General features: G+C 45.3%; 1 protein-coding gene and 1 pseudogene across 1 annotated transcript; one reads left to right on the plus strand and one right to left on the minus strand.

Moving 5' to 3' along the window:
- Nucleotides 1-6,466: 6,466 nt before the first annotated feature.
- Nucleotides 6,467-8,557, minus strand: LOC149355745 (uncharacterized; annotated as a pseudogene).
- Nucleotides 8,558-13,871: 5,314 nt separating this feature from the next.
- On the plus strand, nucleotides 13,872-14,794 carry LOC149355746 (uncharacterized). Its single transcript, XM_089577686.1, has one exon. It carries the CDS (start codon nucleotides 13,872-13,874, stop codon nucleotides 14,781-14,783), a length of 912 nt encoding a protein of 303 aa, XP_089433812.1. The 3' UTR covers nucleotides 14,784-14,794.
- Nucleotides 14,795-19,988: the final 5,194 nt, after the last annotated feature.

The raw sequence follows: 19,988 nt of genomic DNA on the forward strand, positions 1-19,988 counted from the left end.
CGCCTGAAATGCCACAAAATCTGTGCATATTTAAAAAAAAGATACTATGAAGATGGAAACAATTCGTTCTTACTCAGAGGACCAGGATGAAATGGCTCTGGGTACTTTCACATGTAAACTGGTTCACCAAATTGTACGATTGCATGCAGATAAAGACGGAGAAAAAAAGTGGAGATGCCACAACGAGATTTTTATTGAAGGCAAAAGACAACATGGCACCGTTTCTCCCAATGCTATTATATTTCCCTGCATGTCTCCAGTCTCTGCGATTCTGTTCGCACTCTGACAAGGTGAGGCCTACAGAATTGCTCCCGGTGTACAAAGGTAACAATCAGATCTGCTTGCTTGACCCATTTAGCTAGTTTACTACACAATATGTTTATTTAACATGAGGATGTTGGGTGTAAAAAGCCATTGAGATGGCTCAACGAGGCGGGCGCACCCTGCACACGTTTGGCAGCGGTACACTTGATTATTGCAACAGCATCAGCATGACAGTACTTCCAGAGATTAAAACGGAAGAAATCAGAACGCAACAGAGTTCACACTTTTAGCTATACATCAACTCGAATTTATCGGTTAAATAGCCAAGTCAGAATCCAGTAGGTAAAATATGTCCCCTCCCTCCTGTTAGAAGGCTATGCAGCAGAACTATTTTGTTTTGTAAACAGTTATGACCACTGACTGGAAATTTTGCTCATTTTTTGTTCCCTTGACATCTTTATATCGCAGTTTTTATTAATGCTTGCCTTTATATTCGCTCTGGCATTGTCGAAAACAAAGTAAACAATGGAAGGGAAAGCTTTAAGGTGCTTGCCTGACGTGAAAGCAGATGTCTTAAATATAACTAAAGAATCAAAAACAAAATTGCTGCTTTTTCAACCGCGTGTCTCTTAATGCCTTTATTACGAGGTTGGTGCTGCAGTCGCCACATGAACTACAAGGCTGGTGCTAGGAGTGGTCACACAGGATCCGCACCTTCAAATACATTTTTCTTATAGGCTGGGATTTCTGAAAGACATTTCCTATATCTTTCTCTATGCAAGTGCATGCCAGACTGTGACAATGTAATACGCAATGTACCTGTAGTTACTTGCACAAAAATATAACAAAATATCCCGTGCGTTTATTGTTCAGCCGCCGCGGTGGCTGAGTGGTTACGGTGCTCGGCTACTGACCCGAAAGACGCGGGTTTGATCCCGGAGGCGGCGGTCGAATTTCAATAGAGGAAAAATTCTAGAGGCCCGTGTACTGTGCAATGTCAGTGCACATTAAAGAACTCCACGTAGTCGAAATTTCTGGAGCACTTCAATGCGGCGTGTCTCATAGCCTGAGTCGTTTTGGGACGTTAAACCTCAACAAACTAGCCTATTGTTCAGACGTGAGCAAATGGCTGACATTTTTGAGCCATAACCTCCACGCACCACTGTCTGTATGCTCATATGAGTCGCAAAAACCCCTAAAATATTTTGTCTGCGAGAACAGGTGCATACAAATTAACAATTCTCGCTATTATAATCATTGCCTCATCAACAACGGCCACCATTTCCCAGGGCAGCGGGCCCTTCAGCATTTTAAATAGCATTAGGTGTAGAATTGCCATTTCAACATGTACACGTGATCGTTCAATTTGCAGAGTTTTCGCTGCTTCGTCTGGTGAAAACTGTGCCTTCTTCCGCAGAAATGGAGGCTGTACAACACCAATCCCCAAGGCAGCAGATGTACTGTCGATGTTGAACCCCTTGTCCACCATCACATCATCTTTGAAAGGGTCTAGACTGCCCAAGATATCTGTGTCCTCCACACACGCTTCATCAGATTCACGGCCTCCAAATCAGTCGCTCAAAAAAGTGATAAGTGCACCAGGCGGTACCCCCAATCAAAACCTTCATTGTGTGAACACCTTTGTAGTGCGAATATGTCAGAATGCGGCAGGACACACAGTGGGATTTTCCCACCTCAACGTCTGTGCGGTCAAGCACAATCCTGACATCCTTGTATGCCAGAAAGCATTGAGGCTGATTGTGTTGAACTTCTGCCTTGCTTGGCCAAGGGATAGCTGCTTCCAGAACAGCTGCCAAGGGGCGTATGGTACCATAAAAATAACGGTGCACTGTCGCCTCAGACACTGAAAATAATGTGGCTATGCACCCAATGAACAGAAGGGTTTTCAGGCGAACAAGCACTATTGTGACTCTTTCTAGTGCACATCTTTCTGTTTTCAATTTGTCAATTTCAGCCACAGCATCACGCTTCTGCAGACGGGGAACCATAATCTCCTCGCTATCTTCTAGCTAAATCTATTCCTTCACTATTATTACCTGCTTAGAGAAGATAGTTGGTTACATATGTTAATCAGATGCATGTAGGACGTTGACATGAAACCGTGCTGAGGCATCATGAAAAAGTATCTTTTGGCTACCGCGGCACTGAACGGCAGTTCCATCGCTGCCATCAACACGCAGACCACGTGATGCACCGCCCTCACGTTCAACGCAGCGTGACAACCCAGCGACAACATGTCAGCCTTGTTCTTAGAAGGAAACTTCCACTTCTTTTTTTTTGTCTGTTGGCTACCTCATACAACTAGAGTTATTCTTTTAATTACAGTTGTAGTTTTTTCTACAAGCACAGCTCAAAATACCACCATCTACACTTTAATTACAGGTAAACAAATTGTTCAGGATGACAAAAATACCGATAGACATTAAATGACTTTTGACCACACAGAATTGCTACATTAATCACCAAAACAAAGTCAGTATTTCATTCTACCAAAATAATGTTCGCTCAAAAAAAATCGGAAGTAGCGTACTGAAATAAAAACCACAAAGTCCAACCCCTAGTTACGCTCGCTCATTACGAACAAGGTTGAGCTACCGTCAAAATGTTTATTTTTACTTTTGTCTTGGGCAGTCAGTATTTTTCCCGCATTATTTGCATCTTAGATAAAAGAAACAGTCGTGGCAGCGCCACTTGGTTATAACGAACTAAGAGGCACTGTAAACACTCCCGCTGTCAAAAAAACTTACGTATCCCGTTAGCGCTGAGACCGAAGAGCGCCTCCCAGCTCCCATGATCCCCCTAAAAATATGCTTATCCCGAAAAAAACAACAAAAAGGTGGCATTGAAATTGCAGTTAACCGCCGGCCAAGCGCACCCTGACAGGCTAAAACGTCATTTAGTGCATGCACGTGCGCTTGTTGGGTAAAGCATCTAAACTGGAAGCAGAAGCCTTGAAAACGCGATACAGGGCAAAAATTGAAAGTGAAACTACTGCACACAGCTAATGATCAAACACAGTGATTTGAGATATTTGAACACATAATGTTCAAACATCACTGTCTGAAACAAGTATTCGAATGCGTGCACATCACTGTAGGCTCTAGATACAAAGTCTATAGCATGGACAGAGCTACTGTTTTGAACACAGAGTTGCCGTAGAGTGCAAGTCCTCAGCAAGTGTGCGTAGTGAAGCAATCTATCAGGTCAATAAGTGAGGTAAGGAAACAGGAAGGTAGCATTACGTTAAGTAAAGAACACTCTAGGTGATCCTATTAAGACTTAAAAATTAACTTAACGAAGGCAAGTTACTCTTAAATTCAGGCAAGAAGTTATCTAAAATGTGGTCCTTAGTTACGCCGTGGCTTATATTACACCATCTACTTTGTGGAAAGACGCTGAACATTTCTTTTCAAAGAGCATTTTTTGTAATTGATGTTGCTGCTATATATATTTCTCCGCAATTCATTTAATTCTATTTTTTTTCTTGCAGCTTATTCAACACTACTGACACAAAAGCGAAGGCAAGCTTGGCCACAATGCTCTCTAAAGGCAAATAATCTATATGTTTTTATCGTTTTTTTTCTAGTCGTCTATAGCAAAAGTCTACCTAGTCATTTTTGTTTATACATATATCAAATAAGTAGTTAAGCCTATCTTGTGTGGGTATCTGTATTTTTTGCGTGACTCGAAAAACTAAATCTGCAGTTTGCATCTACGTGAGGTGAATATGCAATTAACGAAGAGGAGCCAGATTTTAGAGTTTTCTAACAAATGTAGACTAAGCATGCGCATAAGGCATATGCTGCTAGAAACTGCGCAGTCTGTAAATATTCTTTTGGCTCAAATCTTATAAGTTAATGCTGGGCCCTTTCAGCAACTCTTCAGGCTTATACATAATAACCTGACCATTAACTATGCATATGTGCATTGATGTAGAGTGCATTAGATGTTTTGCATGCATTTTTTCAAAACAAAAACGAAGTCGCAAAGTTTTCTACAAAACTGTATGTCTACACAAGCAAGAATTAGCACTGAAAATTTCATGTAGGCTGTTCGCATTTGGAAATTGAAATAACTTGCCTGCAGTTAATGTTATCGGCTAAGTAATATGATACTGAGCTCTCAGAGAAAAGAACTTCGCCCCAGAAAATTACAAATTCTGAGGTGAGAATAGATATCTTTTTTGAATGGATATGACAAGTTTACTAAAAGTGTATGGCCATAAATCTGTAGATTGTAGAGAAGTCTACTCTCTTAATAGACATGCCTATAAACAGAAGTCTACTGGTTTCGTAGACATGTCCATAAACAATTTATAGACAGAAGTCTACTGGTTTCATATATGTATGTCTACAAACAATCTATAGACAAAAGTAAACTAAAAGTGTATGGCCATAAATCTATAACCAGTCTATAGACAGTCTATAGACAGTCTATAGACAGAAGTCTACTGGCTTTATTGACATATGTCTATAGACAAAAGTCTGCTAAATGTCTATGGCCAGAAATTTATACACTCTCTATAGACAGTCTATAGGCAGTCTACTGAAAGGCTGTCCAGAAATCTCTAGATTGTCTACAGAGAGTCTATAGAAAAATGTCAATTGGCAACCTTTACACCAAAGTCTCATAAACACATGTCCGTAGGCTGTCTATAGACAATCTCCTAAAAGTGTATGGCCATAAATCTATACAATGTGTATAGACTAATCTATAGGATTTGTCTATATATGGTCTATAGACCTTATTGACAGAAGTCTATAGACAGTTTATGGACTTTGTACAGAAATTTTGTAAGGGTACTGCTGTAAGGAAATTTTGTAAGGGTTCAATACTTGTTTTATAAAAGGAGGCTGTGGCGGTTTCCTTGCAGTTCTTGAGGGTTTGCCATGCAGCTGTTCTAATGACTGTCACTGTGAATGCAGGCTCATCAATCTTTCCTATCCAATCAGTGAAATGCTTTCTGGCTCTTTCTGCACATTCCACAAATAGGCATTCATCCCTAATACTGCAGTAACATAGTGTTGTGCATAATTTTAGTGTGGTCCCTTTTTCTATTTTGTGTCCTCACATAAACTGTGTGATAAATTCAAATATCTGGAAGTACATACCTACAAAAAGGTGGACGACAACACAATTGCATGAACAAAATAAATGCAACTTTATTTCAGTGCTATGACAGGCAAATTGCAATATACTAGGACCTAATGAAAATTTCAGGCACAGTATATGTTGCGTTCTTCCAAGTATTTCAATAACTCACACTAATGAGTAATGACATCTTCAGTGCAATCATGAAAGGCCACCAATGTTATCTTCACATCTCTTTTTGGTTGTTTCCTGAAACACATCACAATGCCAGAAATGAGAACAGTCATCACGTTTAGCTGTGCACACACCTAACACCGTATAATAGTACCATGTGTAACCCAGCAAAGTTGTTCAGAACATTTAGTAAGGCTGAGATCTGGGCGAGTTGGTATGCATTCATACTGGTGAACAGCGCAAAAAAGGCGGGACAACAGCGCTTGTCTTGTTGTTGTCCCGCCTTTTTTGTGCTGTTCACCAGTATGTTCAGAACATGTCTGCTTCAGGTGGCATGAGTAAAAAGAAAAGTTGTACAGTTCAGGAATGTGAAAAGGCAGTGAAATCCCTGTTGGTCCGCGGGTGCATGTACCATTCTTACCAAGCACCCTGTGCTTATACGACAAATCGTGCCTAATGGTGCCTCTATTTAATCAAACTTTTTGCGCGTTTTCCAAGCTGCACACTACAGGTGCTTGCTTAGAGCCTCCCTATCCGCCACCTGGGAGACACGCTCTCTAGCAGTCAGGTTCTGCCAAGGAAAAAAAATGGTCTGGCTCAGCCAGATACAACAAAACCATTGTGCTGCAGTTGTTGCAGCATGCAAGACACTGAGCTGAAAGGAAAATATACTTACCTGAATATATATGGCCAGTATGGAGGTACCACTGGTACCACAAAGCTGCTGCTGAAAGGAAAATACTTTTCTGCAGCGTATATGGCCAGCATGGAGGTGCCTCGCACCCTCTAACGCACACACCATCTAACTGGTACCACAAAGCTGCATACTTCCTAGATGATGTCTATAAGTGCACCGATGAACTTGTAGACGGGATGTGCTAACCAGAAGAGAGTGTCATAAGGTTCGTTCCATCTTTCATAAGTGGTTATGTCCAGAACATGTAAATATAACACTGTCCTCAGCGCTGCTGTTAAGGACTTGCTTTTTATGCTCTCTTTATGAAGCTCGGTGTTCTTTCAAAAACCTGAACCTCTGCCGGACAGCCTAGGCTTCTTCGTAGAATGGAACCTGACTTAGAGTTCGTTTTTCTTGTTTCCTGGCTCTCTTGATGTTTGGGGAATTTTTTGCTTCTTAGCGCCTTCATAAATCTACAGTAAAGAGCCCAGAAGCTTGCTGGCCTTATTGTGCACTTGAGGAATTTCCTTCTCTGCGACATACTCTTTTAGCACTTCCATCTTGGCCAAGATCAAGTCCGAGTTTTTCATGCTTGTGGAGACTTATGTTGTTTGAACGCTTTCCAAGATGTGGGAAGCCTCTCTTGTCTTTGAATTCGATGACACTGCTTCAATAGTTTCCAGGATCTCCTCATCTTTCTTTTAGATGTGCTAGCGATGACCCCACAGTTAATGTGTTTGCAGACTGTCAAGCGCATTCGGTCCTCTTCGCAATCACATGAGTAGCTATGCACACACACCATGCACTCACTGCTCTTCAGAGGGCAGCAGGCATTATCTCACTTTTGAGACCCTGTATGCAAGGCCTTTTGTGGACTGGGATTGCAGAGTCCATGTTCCATCTTCATTCGCCTTGGCAGACGCAGTACTTGCCATGACAGATCTGTGGTTCTTCTCGATCCGGCCCAACTTACTCGTTCTTTTTCCTTTCACAATGTGGTTTACCTTATTCATCAGACAGGTGTATGTCATATCCATTAGTGCAGATATGAGCCTGTCAACACGATGATTCTTCTTACCTTCCAGGAAACTATGCTTTAAAGTCCTGTGCATTCTTTCATGATGCATGTTGGTGTTGATGCCGAGCCCAGTTAGAAAACTGTAGGCCCACATCTCCAGGCGGTGAGCATAGTTCCCTCTGAAGTAGTGAATAAACTCCTGAACACTGGGGTCTTTGTTGGCCAGAAATGCCTCGAGAAGCTCAGCCACGCCAATCTTTTTGGGACACTCTAGCAGCGTACGAACAGCATGGTAAACATCTGCTGCGAGGTTTTTTTTCTTTTATCTTCTCAGTAATTCGTCGCTTCCAATTTTTATCCACATGTCATGTGCATAAAGCATGGGCCCCCATGTTGAGGGGGGCCCATGACTTGGCCAGGCCTTGAAGTATTTGGATTTATCATCCGTCATAAAAGTTCTAGCTGACAGGGCTCCTGCGGATTACTTCAGAGATTGAGAGAACGCTGCAAATGATCTCCTACTCATAGTGATGCAGATGAAATAAGCCACAGGCAATCCTTCTCCATATTCATCCAGCACCAGAAGAGTCACCTGTTCAAATTGGTACTCTGTTCCATGCGCGGGATCAACACAGACTGTTCCTGTACCCAAAACCTACAGCAGCTCTTTCTGCGGCTCGATCATCAAGGCAAGAGCAAAGTCTTTAGTACTGAAGGTATTCGTTTAGTCAACAACCTCCTACTCTTTTTACAAGCGAACGACAGGTCGCACCTTATTTTTATTGCCTTGCAGCCATATCCTTACACTCAAAGCATCATTATCATGACATCTTTCAGGAACTATGAGGTTATATTGTCGCTTGATGTTGTGCAACTCCATGCGATTTGTCAAATGGAGAGGAGTTAGCTTGCTTGCCAGATTGTCTTATTTTCTTCAATATTGTCTTCATGGGCACACCTTTCGAAAGGTCATCCACAATGCATGCCCTTTCCTGGCCCGTCATGTTCAGGTGTGCAATGTCTGCATCGTGTCCATAATGTGTCCTTTGGTACGAAACCTTGACAGTGCCCTCTTCTCTTGTGACGATGATAAAACAAAGGCATGTCTTGCCACACTTGCAGTGCTTCCCTGACTTTTTCATCGCAGGAGTCTTGTTCCCTCAACCTGGTCATGCCAATCCTGGCATGTTGCAAGTGTAGTAGGTTCTTGTATGTCCGTTGGCGAGCCTTTTTTCACCTGTAGATATTACGAACTTGCACACCTGGCTCGCTTCCTCCGGTCCTTTCCATTCATGAACCTCTGTAAATTGCATAAAAATATTAGAGAAAATATTATTTAGAAAGGTGTAAGAGTTGAACGCACTCAGAATCAGTGACAAATGAGCAATGCTCATCAAGCATGTCTGTTTGAAAAATCTTGTGGATTATGTGTACCATAATTTCATGTATGCAGTGCACACTATACACGCCTGAAAGTTGAAACTTCGCACCTTGCAGAATATACAGCGTTCAAATGCCCAATGCAGCTCTGGCTTCAAGGTTTGTGATCCTTGCGCTATGCGTCTGTTGCCACCACCTGGCTCAAAATGTATACGAACAGACTGACAGTTACATCATGATCATAGTCTGGATCTTGATGATTCACTGATAGCACTATGTGAACATTTCATCAGTTGTGGCAACTCTGTCTGCAGTAATTGCCAACATTCATTCTCACCTCCCTCACCAATTGCAAGTATGGTCAACTCGTTTATACCGTCTCCTACATCGCCTTATGAAGTAGGCAAAATAATTGATCAACTGAAAAATGATCCTGCCTCTGGATTTGATGACATTAAGGCTGCTCTCATGAAATATTTAACAGACATTTTTTCACCAGTTTTAACTCCTTACTAATTGTATGCTTGAGCTAGGAATATTTCCTGAAAACCTTAAAATAGCTAGAGAGTGTCCTATTCATAAAGGGGGAATGATAATTCTTTAAATAACTACAGGCCCGGCCGCATCTATGCTTCCAATTTTTTTAGAAGTGTTCGAAACTAACATAGATGTAAGATTAATAAGCTTCATTCATAACTGTAGCATGATGAGTGATGCACAATACGGTTTACAGAAGGAAAAGTCGTGAGAACCTGCACTGCTCAGCATAAAGGAAGAAATAGCAAAAACGTTGAGAGTCGTTTGTACACAATAACTTAATTCTAGATTTAAGTCAAGCATTTGACAGTGTTAATCACGACATTCTTTTATCTAAACTACGTAGGTATGGAATACGTGGCAATGCGGAGCTACCTAACAACCACACTCAGTATGTCTCTTAATATTCTGTCCTCGCCATGATCAATAGTAGTATATGGCGTTTCACAGGGTTCAATTTTGCGGCCATTGTTATTTCACCTATAGATAAACGACTTTCCCACAATACCACCCTCGTCACAAACAGTGATGTATGCAGATGACACAAACCAGTTCTTTTAAAATGCATCTCTACCTCATTTAGAGAAATCAGTCAATGATTATTTAAATAACCATTATTACCAGTTGCACATTATTACGTTAAAATCAATTGTCAGCAAAACAAAATATGCTTTGTTTATGGGTTTAAATATAACAATTTGTGCTAATATTATGAGAATGTATTACAGCACATGATTACACGAGGTCGCAGCTCTAGAATTCTTCGGGGTATGGCTCCAAAATCGTATATCCTGGAACATGAATGTAAATAAATTAGCTGCCGAACTAGGAAAAACTCGGGGCTGTATATATAGGATAAGCACTCATTCTTTTATGGTCGAGACAAACATTGTATTCTGCACTTTTCTTCTCCAAGTTGTTATATTATGGACGAGTGTGGAGAAGTGTAGTGAAAAACTACAAAAATCCACTGATGTTCCAATATTCATTTGATAACAACATTCGTTCCGAAGTCTCACACTACAAATATCTAGGGCTATGGATTACTAACAACCTTGACTGGACTAAACACATTGATCAAAGTGTAAATAATGCAAACCGTAAACTTTTTTTTCTTAGGCGTGCATTGAGACTTTCCACACCCCGAGCTCGGCTTCTAGCGTATAAATCGATTTTCCTTGCAAAATTAGATTATGCGGCAATAATCTGGGATCCAGTCACCAAAACAAACGTAAATAAAATTGAAAAAATACAAAAGAAAGCAGTACGGTTTGTTTACAATAGCTATGTACGCACATCAGTAAGTGAACTCTTAAACAGGGCTGCTTTAATATCTATAACCGAAAGGAATCGCGTTGCTCGACTAAAGTTCTTATACCAATTGGTCAAAGGCAATTTAAAATTATCATTGCTGGACTAATATCCTTCTCTTCAGGTTATTCTACAAGACAACGTCACAATCTTACAATCACTCCTTTCACCCAGCGTAATAACTGCTTTAAATATTCCTTTTTTCCGCGAACAGTAACGGAGTGGAATCAACTTACTAACGACGAAGTCCTACAGCTATCTGTAACATCGTTCATCGGCAACCTCAGTGCACAATAATGTCCTCTGTCATGCATTCCCGTTTCCCATTTTTTTTAACTGAATTTAATATTGTGATCGTTTTGGTGCTCTTTCTTCTTTAATTAATTCCCTGTTGACCATGTTCACTGACGACTTGATAGTAGTGTATTTATATGCCCCAAACCTTAGTGTACTTTTTTGTTGTGTTACGTCATTGAGCCTTTCATTTTTGCTGTTGTGTTTTTGTTGCTTATAATTAATTTGTGGCCTTTGTACTTTTTTTCCTTAATATTTGTACTTACCTATTTTCTGTATGCTCACCCTGCGAAAATCCCTTCCTGGGATTGCAGTATTAATAAATAAATAAATACAATAAAAAAAATTCCTGGTGTTGCAAAAAAATATTTTAAGAATATTTGATAACTGCCCAATAAACTATGTGACCTTCCTACAGACAAGCTCTTTATTAAACGCGCGATGCTTCCTGCCACATAAACATATATTAACTACTAGAAGTTATTACAACATTAATAAGAATAAATTGCACGACAGTACAACAGACCTTCTTAAATCAATGTACACCATGCGCAATCAAAGAATACCCTTTACTAGAACAAACTATGGAAGACAAAGCCTCACCTTCCAATTTCCCGACTTTCTGAATACCGTAGAGGGCGAGGTTCAATTTCAACAACCTATGTTTAAGAAATTTCTGAAAAATTATTTGCTAAGTAATCCCATTTCACCGTCTTAATACCTCCTGTCTGTTATCTTTCCGGCAAGCCGAAATGTAAACATCTTATTATACTATACTTTATATTCTCTATGTATGTTTAGGTATGTCTGTATTGTGTCTGTAGATGCATAAAGTTCATTGCAAACGAGCATGAAGAATCAGCATGGTATTACAAATGAATACAAGAAATGCAAGAACACTATCATGCTGATTATTGGTTAGAGCACAAATATATGTCTATTTATGTGAGCATTATACCCATTATTTTTGTTACCAGTGTACACTTAATGCCGAATTTGGCCATATGGGGCAGAAGCCTCTGTCAGGCCATGTGCCTTTAGCTCCTGCTCCATTTTCTCTGCACAGAAAAGAAAAGAAAGGGAACTATCTGCACGCGTGTTTGCTAGGTGGCCCTAATTGCTATCTAACGCACACTTTCACGCAGAAGTGTGCGATTGGTTGGTGGAATCCTGGAATGTGATCCCTGAAATGTGATCCCTTGCAGACGTGTGCGCTCGATGGAGAAAGCAACAACAAAGATACTGAAGGCGATGATGAGTCTTTCTTTAACATCGAAACAAGAGGTTTTTTCTTTACTTCTACAATCCACATTATATATGATCGGCGCTTGCACATGGATTTTTTTTGTGGGCGGAGTGGGCGCCTGGCCTGCTGCGTAACCTTCGCGGAATATATGCGTGCGGACTATGCAAGAAATTATGGCGATTAATGCTGCCAGAGCTGAGGTACATTTACTGATGACCGAACGACAAGCCATGCGCAAAAATTTCAGTGTTTATATTTTCAAAAATGCGACTCGTACCACAGCGCGCCGGACAAGCAATAATGGACCATTTGCAGAAATCTAATTCAGCTTCTGCGCAAGGCGTTTTGCAACCAAAAGGTTTCCAACCAAAAGGTTTTTTCTTCTGCTTTTCTAATCAATTAGCTTTAAGCGATGACATATTCAGTAATATTCTATATCGAAGACCAGTACAAAATGTACAAATAAATTAAAAATCCCCTCTGTCTCTTGGATTCTGTGGCTGTTGGCTTCTCTGATATATATATATATATATATATATATATATATAGCGTTGGCAGTCGGGTGCTGCATGGATCGATGTGAAGGAATGCTCCATCCGTCTCCAACTTGTGGACATTCCTCGTATGCTGCAGCATGTTCTTCCGCTGAGGGAAGACTTTGTCGCAAAAGCTGTACCCTCGATCATGATCGTCGTGATGAAAATCACGGTCACCGTGTTCGGGTTGTTCACCCTGGTTAGGAAGCACCACAGACTACTAAAAAATATAGGAGGCTATGGAAGCACAGAGGCCATTCCAGACAGAAGCAAGCATGCAGTGTGAGAGCGCAGCGCGTCAGGTACGCTTTTTAATCTCGCGCGCGCTCTCAAAAACCTGGGAGAAAAATCTAGACAAAACACGCCTGTCCCTAACCGGACATGACGTCAGTAAATATCACGTCACCTCTGGCGTTGCACCTGTGACGTCATGTATTTTTGACCAATCAGCGTTGCCAGCCTACCTACCCGCAAACGCTTTAAAATTTAAACACAGTACTGTGTTGCTTAGCCACAGCAATCGACGTGCATGGTTCACAGTGTACATTTACATAGTGATGACCAAGAACAGGGGTGTGTATTAACAGCAGTGGTTATTTTCAGGTTTCGTTTCACAGATTTCCCACAGAGAAGGATTTGAAAAGAAAATGGATAGCTGCAATACGCAGAGATGAGGGACCCCTTTTCAAAATCTCAAATGCGACCAAAGTGTGTTCCCGTCATTTCACTGAGTCAGACTACTGGAAAAGTGTGGCAAGTGGCCTTCGCCTCCTCCATCACTCTGCTGTGCCTTCAGTGTTTGCATTTTGCAAACCTAAGCCCTCACGGAAACCATGTGACCGCTTGGAATGCCATATTCCCAAGAAAAAACGACGCAAGCCGATGCAAGATTCACAAGGCAGTGTGCTTAGTGAGAATGAAGCACCATCCCCGGATGCACTTCCCAGAAGTCCACCTTCACAGCACGGTTCCATTTCCAGAACCCCTAGTCCGCTAAAGCAGATTTTCCTTCCAAATGCGCCTTCGCAGGAACAGAGTTTTTGTGGCTCGTGCACATGCAATGCTGCTATTATTGAGTTAAAGGCACAACTTGCAGGTAGCAATGAAAATGAGCGGCGGCTACAGGAACAGCTTGCTGCGAGCAGACGAGAACTGCTTGAGCTGAAAGGAAAGGTGGAGTATGTAGAAAATAAAATATATGCACAGACTCAGGAGCTCAACCTTCTTCGTAACGAGCTTGTTGATGCCCAGCACATTGTGGTAAAGCTTAAAGAAGCGGCTATGCCCTTTGGAATAGAGAAGTTTGTGGAGAGCGACGAGGATATGCAGTTTTATACCGGTCTACCGGACTACAGCAGCTTTACTGCCCTGCTCGATTATCTTGAACCTGGTGAAAATGGAAAAAACATTAAACAGCACAAAGCCAAAAGCAGAAGCCAGCGATCGAACGAGTACTGTGGCAGACCGCAAAAGTTGAGAGTAGAGAATCAGCTGTTCTTGGTCCTCATGAAACTTCGACTCGGTGTGTTTCACCGACATCTAGGCCATCTGTTTTGCATATCACCTAGTACCGTCTCGCGGATATTTTCTGCATGGATAGATTTCATATACTTGCAACTCACAACATTGCCACTTTGGCTGTCACGGCAAGCTATTGATGAAGATATGCCGCAGGCGTTTAAGGACTATGCCTCAACTCGTGTCCTGTTCGATGCTACCGAGATACGCTGCAATGTGCCAACATCTTTCGTGACGCAGAGCCAGCTGTACTCCCACTACAAGTCGGCCCACACACTCAAAGGACTTATTGGAGTTTCTCCCTCTGGTCTGGTTACTTTTGTGTCCGAGCTTTTCACAGGCAGCACATCGGACAGAGAGTGCGTGATTAGGAGTGGTTTCCTAGACCTGGAGTTTGACCCAGGTGATTCAGTGATGGCTGACAAAGGCTTCCGCATTGCAGACATGTTGCAACAAAAAGGTGTGGCGCTGAATCTACCACCCTTCCTGAGGAGCAACCAATTCACATCCACTGACGTGAGCAAAACTCAAGACATTGCAACTCTTCGTATCCATGTGGAAAGGCGAATACAACGTATAAAGGCCTATCACATATTTGACCGTCCATTGCCAATTTCTTTGGCTCCGTTAGCCAACCAGATGTGGACTGTTTGTGCAATATTGAGCAACTTTCAAGAGCCGTTGCTGAGGGAAGTTGACGAGACAGATGGAAACTGAAGACTTTTCAGGATTTGAAATTAACATGTTGGCACTGTAAGGGGCTTTACTGGCAAAAGACGCTTGGCCGGGACGACCAGGCGGAGCAGCGAAATCGCACGTCCAGGCTCGAACAGTCAGCGCTCTCGTCATGCGCTAGGCGTTGGTGCTCCCACTGCGGGCGCTGATCGTCTTCTTCTTTACAGTCGGCCCCCCCGGGGAAAAAAGAGCCATCCTGGCGACTTAAGGGGACGTCAATACGCATGGGTCGTAATGTGGCTTCAAGCGAGACACATGGACTGTCTCGCGCCCACGTCGTCGGTGATCTGGCGAAGGCGTTACGGGCTCGATGATGTAGGTAACTGGGGAAGTACGCTCCAGAACACGGTAGGGCCCATGGTACTTCGGAAGCAGCTTGGAAGAGAGGCCAGTTGAGGCAGGAGGAGCACGGAGCCAAACAAGGGATTGTGGTAGAAAAGTGTCATTGTCACGCGTGCTGTCGAAACGGTATTTTTGACGCCCCTGGTCGGCAGATGTGAACGCCCGAGCGAGCTGCCGGCACTCTTCAGCGTGGCGAGAGGCTGCAGAAACAGTTGTGGATTCCGAGGAATCGGGCTGGTAAGGAAGAATAGTGTCAAGGGGGGACGAAGGTTCACGCCCGTAGAGCAGGAAAAATGGCGAAAAACCAGTTGTGCTCTGAATGGCAGTGTTGTAAGCGTAAGTGACATAGGGTAGTACGGCGTCCCAGTTGGAATGGTCCGCGGCCATGTACATTGAGAGCATGTCACCTAACGTACGATTAAACCGTTCAGTCAGCCCGTTAGTCTGCGGGTGGTAAGCCGTCGTGGTGCGATGGGTAACGTTGCACTGCTTTAGAAGGGACGAAACGACTTCGGACAGGAAGACACGTCCACGGTCACTAAGAAGTTCACGTGGTGCTCCGTGGCGAAGTATGAAGCGGTGCAGGAGGAAGGCTGCAACATCCCGCGCCATAGCAGAGGGAAGGGCAGCGGTTTCGGCGTACTGTGTCAGATGATCAACAGTGACAATGATCCAGCGGTTTCCTGTAGCCGTGTAGGGAAGCGGTCCGCAAAGGTCAATGCCAACCCGGTCGAAAGGCCTGGATGGGCAAGGTAGAGGCTGCATGGTGCCGGTCGGATGGTGGTGACTAGGTTTGCGGCGTTGACAGTCTGAGCAAGAACGGACGAATTTTGGGACGTAGGTGTACATACCGCGCAAATAATAATGGAGGCGAAGACGCGTATAAGTTTTGAAAGTACCAGCGTGAGCGGCTGCTGGGTCATTGTGAAAGGCGGCGCACACTTCGGAACGTAAGTGTCCTGGGATCACAAGGAGCCATTTTCGGCCGTCAGAGATATAATTGCGGCGGTACAAGAGCCCATCGCGAATCTTGAAGTGAGCAGCTTGACGGCGCAGTGCTCGTGGGACCGAGGTGACGGAAGGGTGCGAAAGCAAGTTGAAAATAGAACCGATCCATGGGTCCTTGAGCTGCTCGGTGGCCATGTTGGTCATCGATAAGGAAGCGCAGTCGACGCGGGGAGGGCAAGCAGGTTCAGTGGCCAGAGGTGAGCGTGACAATGCGTCGGCGTCGTGATGCTTCCGGCCAGAGCGATATACCACAGGAATGCCATACTCTTGAAGGCGTAAGGCCCACCGTGCGAGGCGTCCATTGGGGTCCTTCAGGGTGGACCACCAACACAATGAATGATGCTCTGTAACGACGTCGAAAGGTCGGCCGTACAAGTAAGGTCGAAATTTTACTATCACACAAACGATTGCCAAGCACTCTTTTTCAGTCACAGAGTAGTTCAACTCCGACTTCGTCAGTGTGCGACTCACGTAGGCAACAACATACTCAGCAAAGCCTGGTTTACGTTGGGCAAGGACGGCACCAATACCAACGCCTCTGGCATCTGTGTGGATTTCAGTGGGCTCATTGGGGTCGAAGTGGCGTAATATGGGCGGAGAGGTGAGCAGGTGACGCAAGGTTTTGAATGCGTCGTCACAGGCAGGATTCCAGCCGCTGAGGTCGTTGCTGGCGCGAAGAAGTGTAGTCAGAGGCGCGATGATTGAAGCGAAATTACGGATGAAACGCCGAAAGTAAGAGCATAGGTCAATGAAACTGCGAAGTTCCTTCATCATGGAGGGCTTCGGGAACTCAGACACAGCACTAAGTTTTGATGGATCGGGAAGCACACCATGCTTAGATACGATGTAGCCTAAAATTGTCAACTGTCGGGCTGCGAAGCGACATTTCTTCAAATTTAGTTGTAGCCCAGCGTCAGTGAGACATTTCAACACATGTCCCAGACGTGCGAGATGAGTCTGGAAGTCCGGGGCGAAAACAACAATGTCATCGAGATAGCACAAACAGGTTTTCCATTTGAGGCCGCGTAGTATAGTGTCCATCATGCGCTCAAATGTTGCGGGGGCATTGCATAATCCGAACGGCATTACGGTGAATTCATACAGCCCGTCTGGCGTCACAAAGGCTGTTTTGGCGCGGTCATCGTCGGCCATCGGGACTTGCCAATATCCGGAGCGTAGATCTAGAGATGAAAAGAATTCAGCGCCCTGCAGACAGTCCAGGGCGTCATCTATTCGGGGCAGAGGATAGACGTCTTTGCGAGTGATTTTGTTGAGGCGCCGGTAGTCCATGCAGAAGCGGATAGAGCCGTCTTTCTTGGTGACAAGAACTACGGGGGAGGCCCAAGGACTGTGGGAGGGTTGTATAACGCCACGCTGCAGCATGTCGTTCACCTGTTCATCGATGACATGGCGTTCGGCCGGTGACACACGGTACGGGCGTTAGCGCAACGGCGAGTGGGAGCCGGTGTCGATCCGGTGGGTTACGGCCGATGTACGGCCCAAACTGTGGGTAGTGAGGTCAAAGGAGGAACGAAACTGGGCCAGCAGGGCAAGAAGCTGGGTCTTTTGCGCTGGGGTAAGGGTAGCATCGATAGAGCTGGCGAAGACGTCCACGAGAGCAGGATCAGTCGGAGCGGCGCAAGGAGTAAGTGAATCCATTGGGAGACCGCCGCACTCGTCCTCGGAGTAGTCGCAGACGAGTAGAAAAGCAAATGGCTGTACAAAGCCCAGGCATTGGCCGCGATGCAAAGCAAAAGGGCACATGAAGAGGTTTGTGATGGGCATTTCACTGCAGCCAGCTGTGACTGTGAGCACGGCGGAGGGCAGGCGGAGACCGGTGCGAGCAAGAAAGGTGTCGGACGGGCTGAAGACGACAGGTCCGTCGGAAGCAGAGGCGCAGGATACAGAGATGAGCACAGATGAACACGGCGGTATCGCGATATCGTCGACCACAGTTAATTTCGCGCACGTTGTTTGGGGCGGGCCAATCAGATCATCGTGGAAGGGAAAAAACTCGACCTCGGCTCGAGTGCAGTCAATGACGGCGTGATGTTGGGAAAGAAAGTCCCACCCTAAGATGACGTCATGAGAGCATGAGGAAAAAACGATGAATTCAATGATGTACAGAGCGTCCTTAATAGTGACCCTGGCAGTACAGGCGGCCAACGAATTAATCAGGTGCGAATTGGCGGCTTGCAGCGAAAGTCCAAATAGCGGCGTTGTCACTTTGCGCAACTTGCGGCACAGTTTCTCACTCAATACGGATACAGCAGCGCCAGTATCAACCAGGGCAAAAGCATTTGTGCCCTCTACAGAAACTTCAATGACATTGCACGGAGATAGGCGAGGTCTTGAACTTTTCGTCAAACACGCAGCTCTTGCCTCCGGAACTGCGGGGACTAGTTTTCCGGTGGGGAAGTAGGACGACGGTGCATCGGAGAAACCGAGCGACGACGGGGAGATGGGGAACGGTGGCGAACAGTCCGGGGGCCATCGGAAGTGGGGACGGTGTCAGGAGGGGAGGGAGGCTGAAAGTGCTGGGGAGGGGCGTAGGTGTAGGCGCGAGGGTCGGAGGTATCAGGAGGGAGAAGGTAGCGCCGGCGGCAGTGACGCATCACGTGACCCGGAATGCCACAGGCGTAGCAGATGGGAAGGTTGTCAGGCGTCCGCCAAGGGTGGTAGCGTTGGGGTGGCGGCCGAGTAGCAGGAGGGAACGGGGTCGGCCGCGGTGCAGGTCGAGACGGCACAAACGCCGCAGGGCGAGGTTGCTGGACGGCCTCGGCATAGGTAAGAGGGGCAGTAACGGAAGGTGGGGGACAACCAGATGGCAGGGCCTCAGACACTTGCTCCCGTATTTCTTGCTGAAGTATAGGCGCAAGATGAGATGGTGAACTCGGAACGGACGGAAGGAGCGACAGCTGCCGAGCGACCTCCTCACGAACAAATTGCTTGATCTGAAGCAAAAGGGGGCTGTCTTCGGTACACACAAGGCCAGCGAGCGTCTCGGGCTGTGCAGAGGGTGACCGAGTGGAAACACGCAGGCGGCGGAGCTCGTCGTAGGCTTGGCACAGGTCGAATATGGCGCTCACGGTGGTGGGGTTCTTAGCCACAAGCATGTGAAAGGCGTCCTCCTCGATGCCCTTGAGGACATGCTTGATTTTCTCTTCCTCTGTCATCGACGCGTCGACACGCTTGCAGAGGTCGATGACGTCCTCGATATAGCTCGTGAACGTTTCGCCGGTCTGCTGGGCGCGAACTCGAAGACGCTGCTTGGCGCGAAGCTTGCGGTCGGCCGGGCGGCCGAAGATATCTGTGAGACTGGCTTTGAAGGCGGACCAGGTGGTAAACTCCGCTTTTTGGTTCTTATACCAGAGATTGGCTTCTCCGGTGAGATAAAATATCACGTTGGTTAGCTTCACTGGGTCGTCCCACCGGTTATGGGCGCTCACCCTTTCGTAAGAGGAGAGCCAATCCTCGACGTCGTTGTCGTCCATACCGCTGAAGATGGTAGCATCGCACTGGCGGAGCGTACCAGGACAAACAACGGGCATCGGTGAAGTGCCGACGGGCTGGGTCAGGGTGGTGTCAGATGGCATGGTGGTAGCGAGGGTACGGTTGCGTCGAGCCAGGATGGAACTCCGCGACCTCCACCAAGATGTAAGGGGCTTTACTGGAAAAAGACGCTTGGCCGGGACGACCAGGCGGAGCAGCGAAATCGCACGTCCAGGCTGGAACAGTCAGCGCTCTCGTCTCGCGCTAGGCGTTGGCGCTCCCACTGCGGGCGCTGATCGTCTTCTTCTTTACAGCACCACTTATGTTGCAGAGGTTTGAAACACT

Source organism: Amblyomma mixtum, chromosome 3 (assembly GCF_055824585.1).
Source record: "Amblyomma mixtum isolate Tamu chromosome 3, ASM5582458v1, whole genome shotgun sequence".
Classification (NCBI taxonomy): Eukaryota; Metazoa; Arthropoda; class Arachnida; order Ixodida; family Ixodidae; genus Amblyomma; species Amblyomma mixtum.

Excerpts from the sequence above, each read along its gene's own strand:
- LOC149355746 (XM_089577686.1), top strand. The coding sequence starts at position 13,872 with ATGCAGTTTTATACCGGTCTACCGGACTACAGCAGCTTTACTGCCCTG.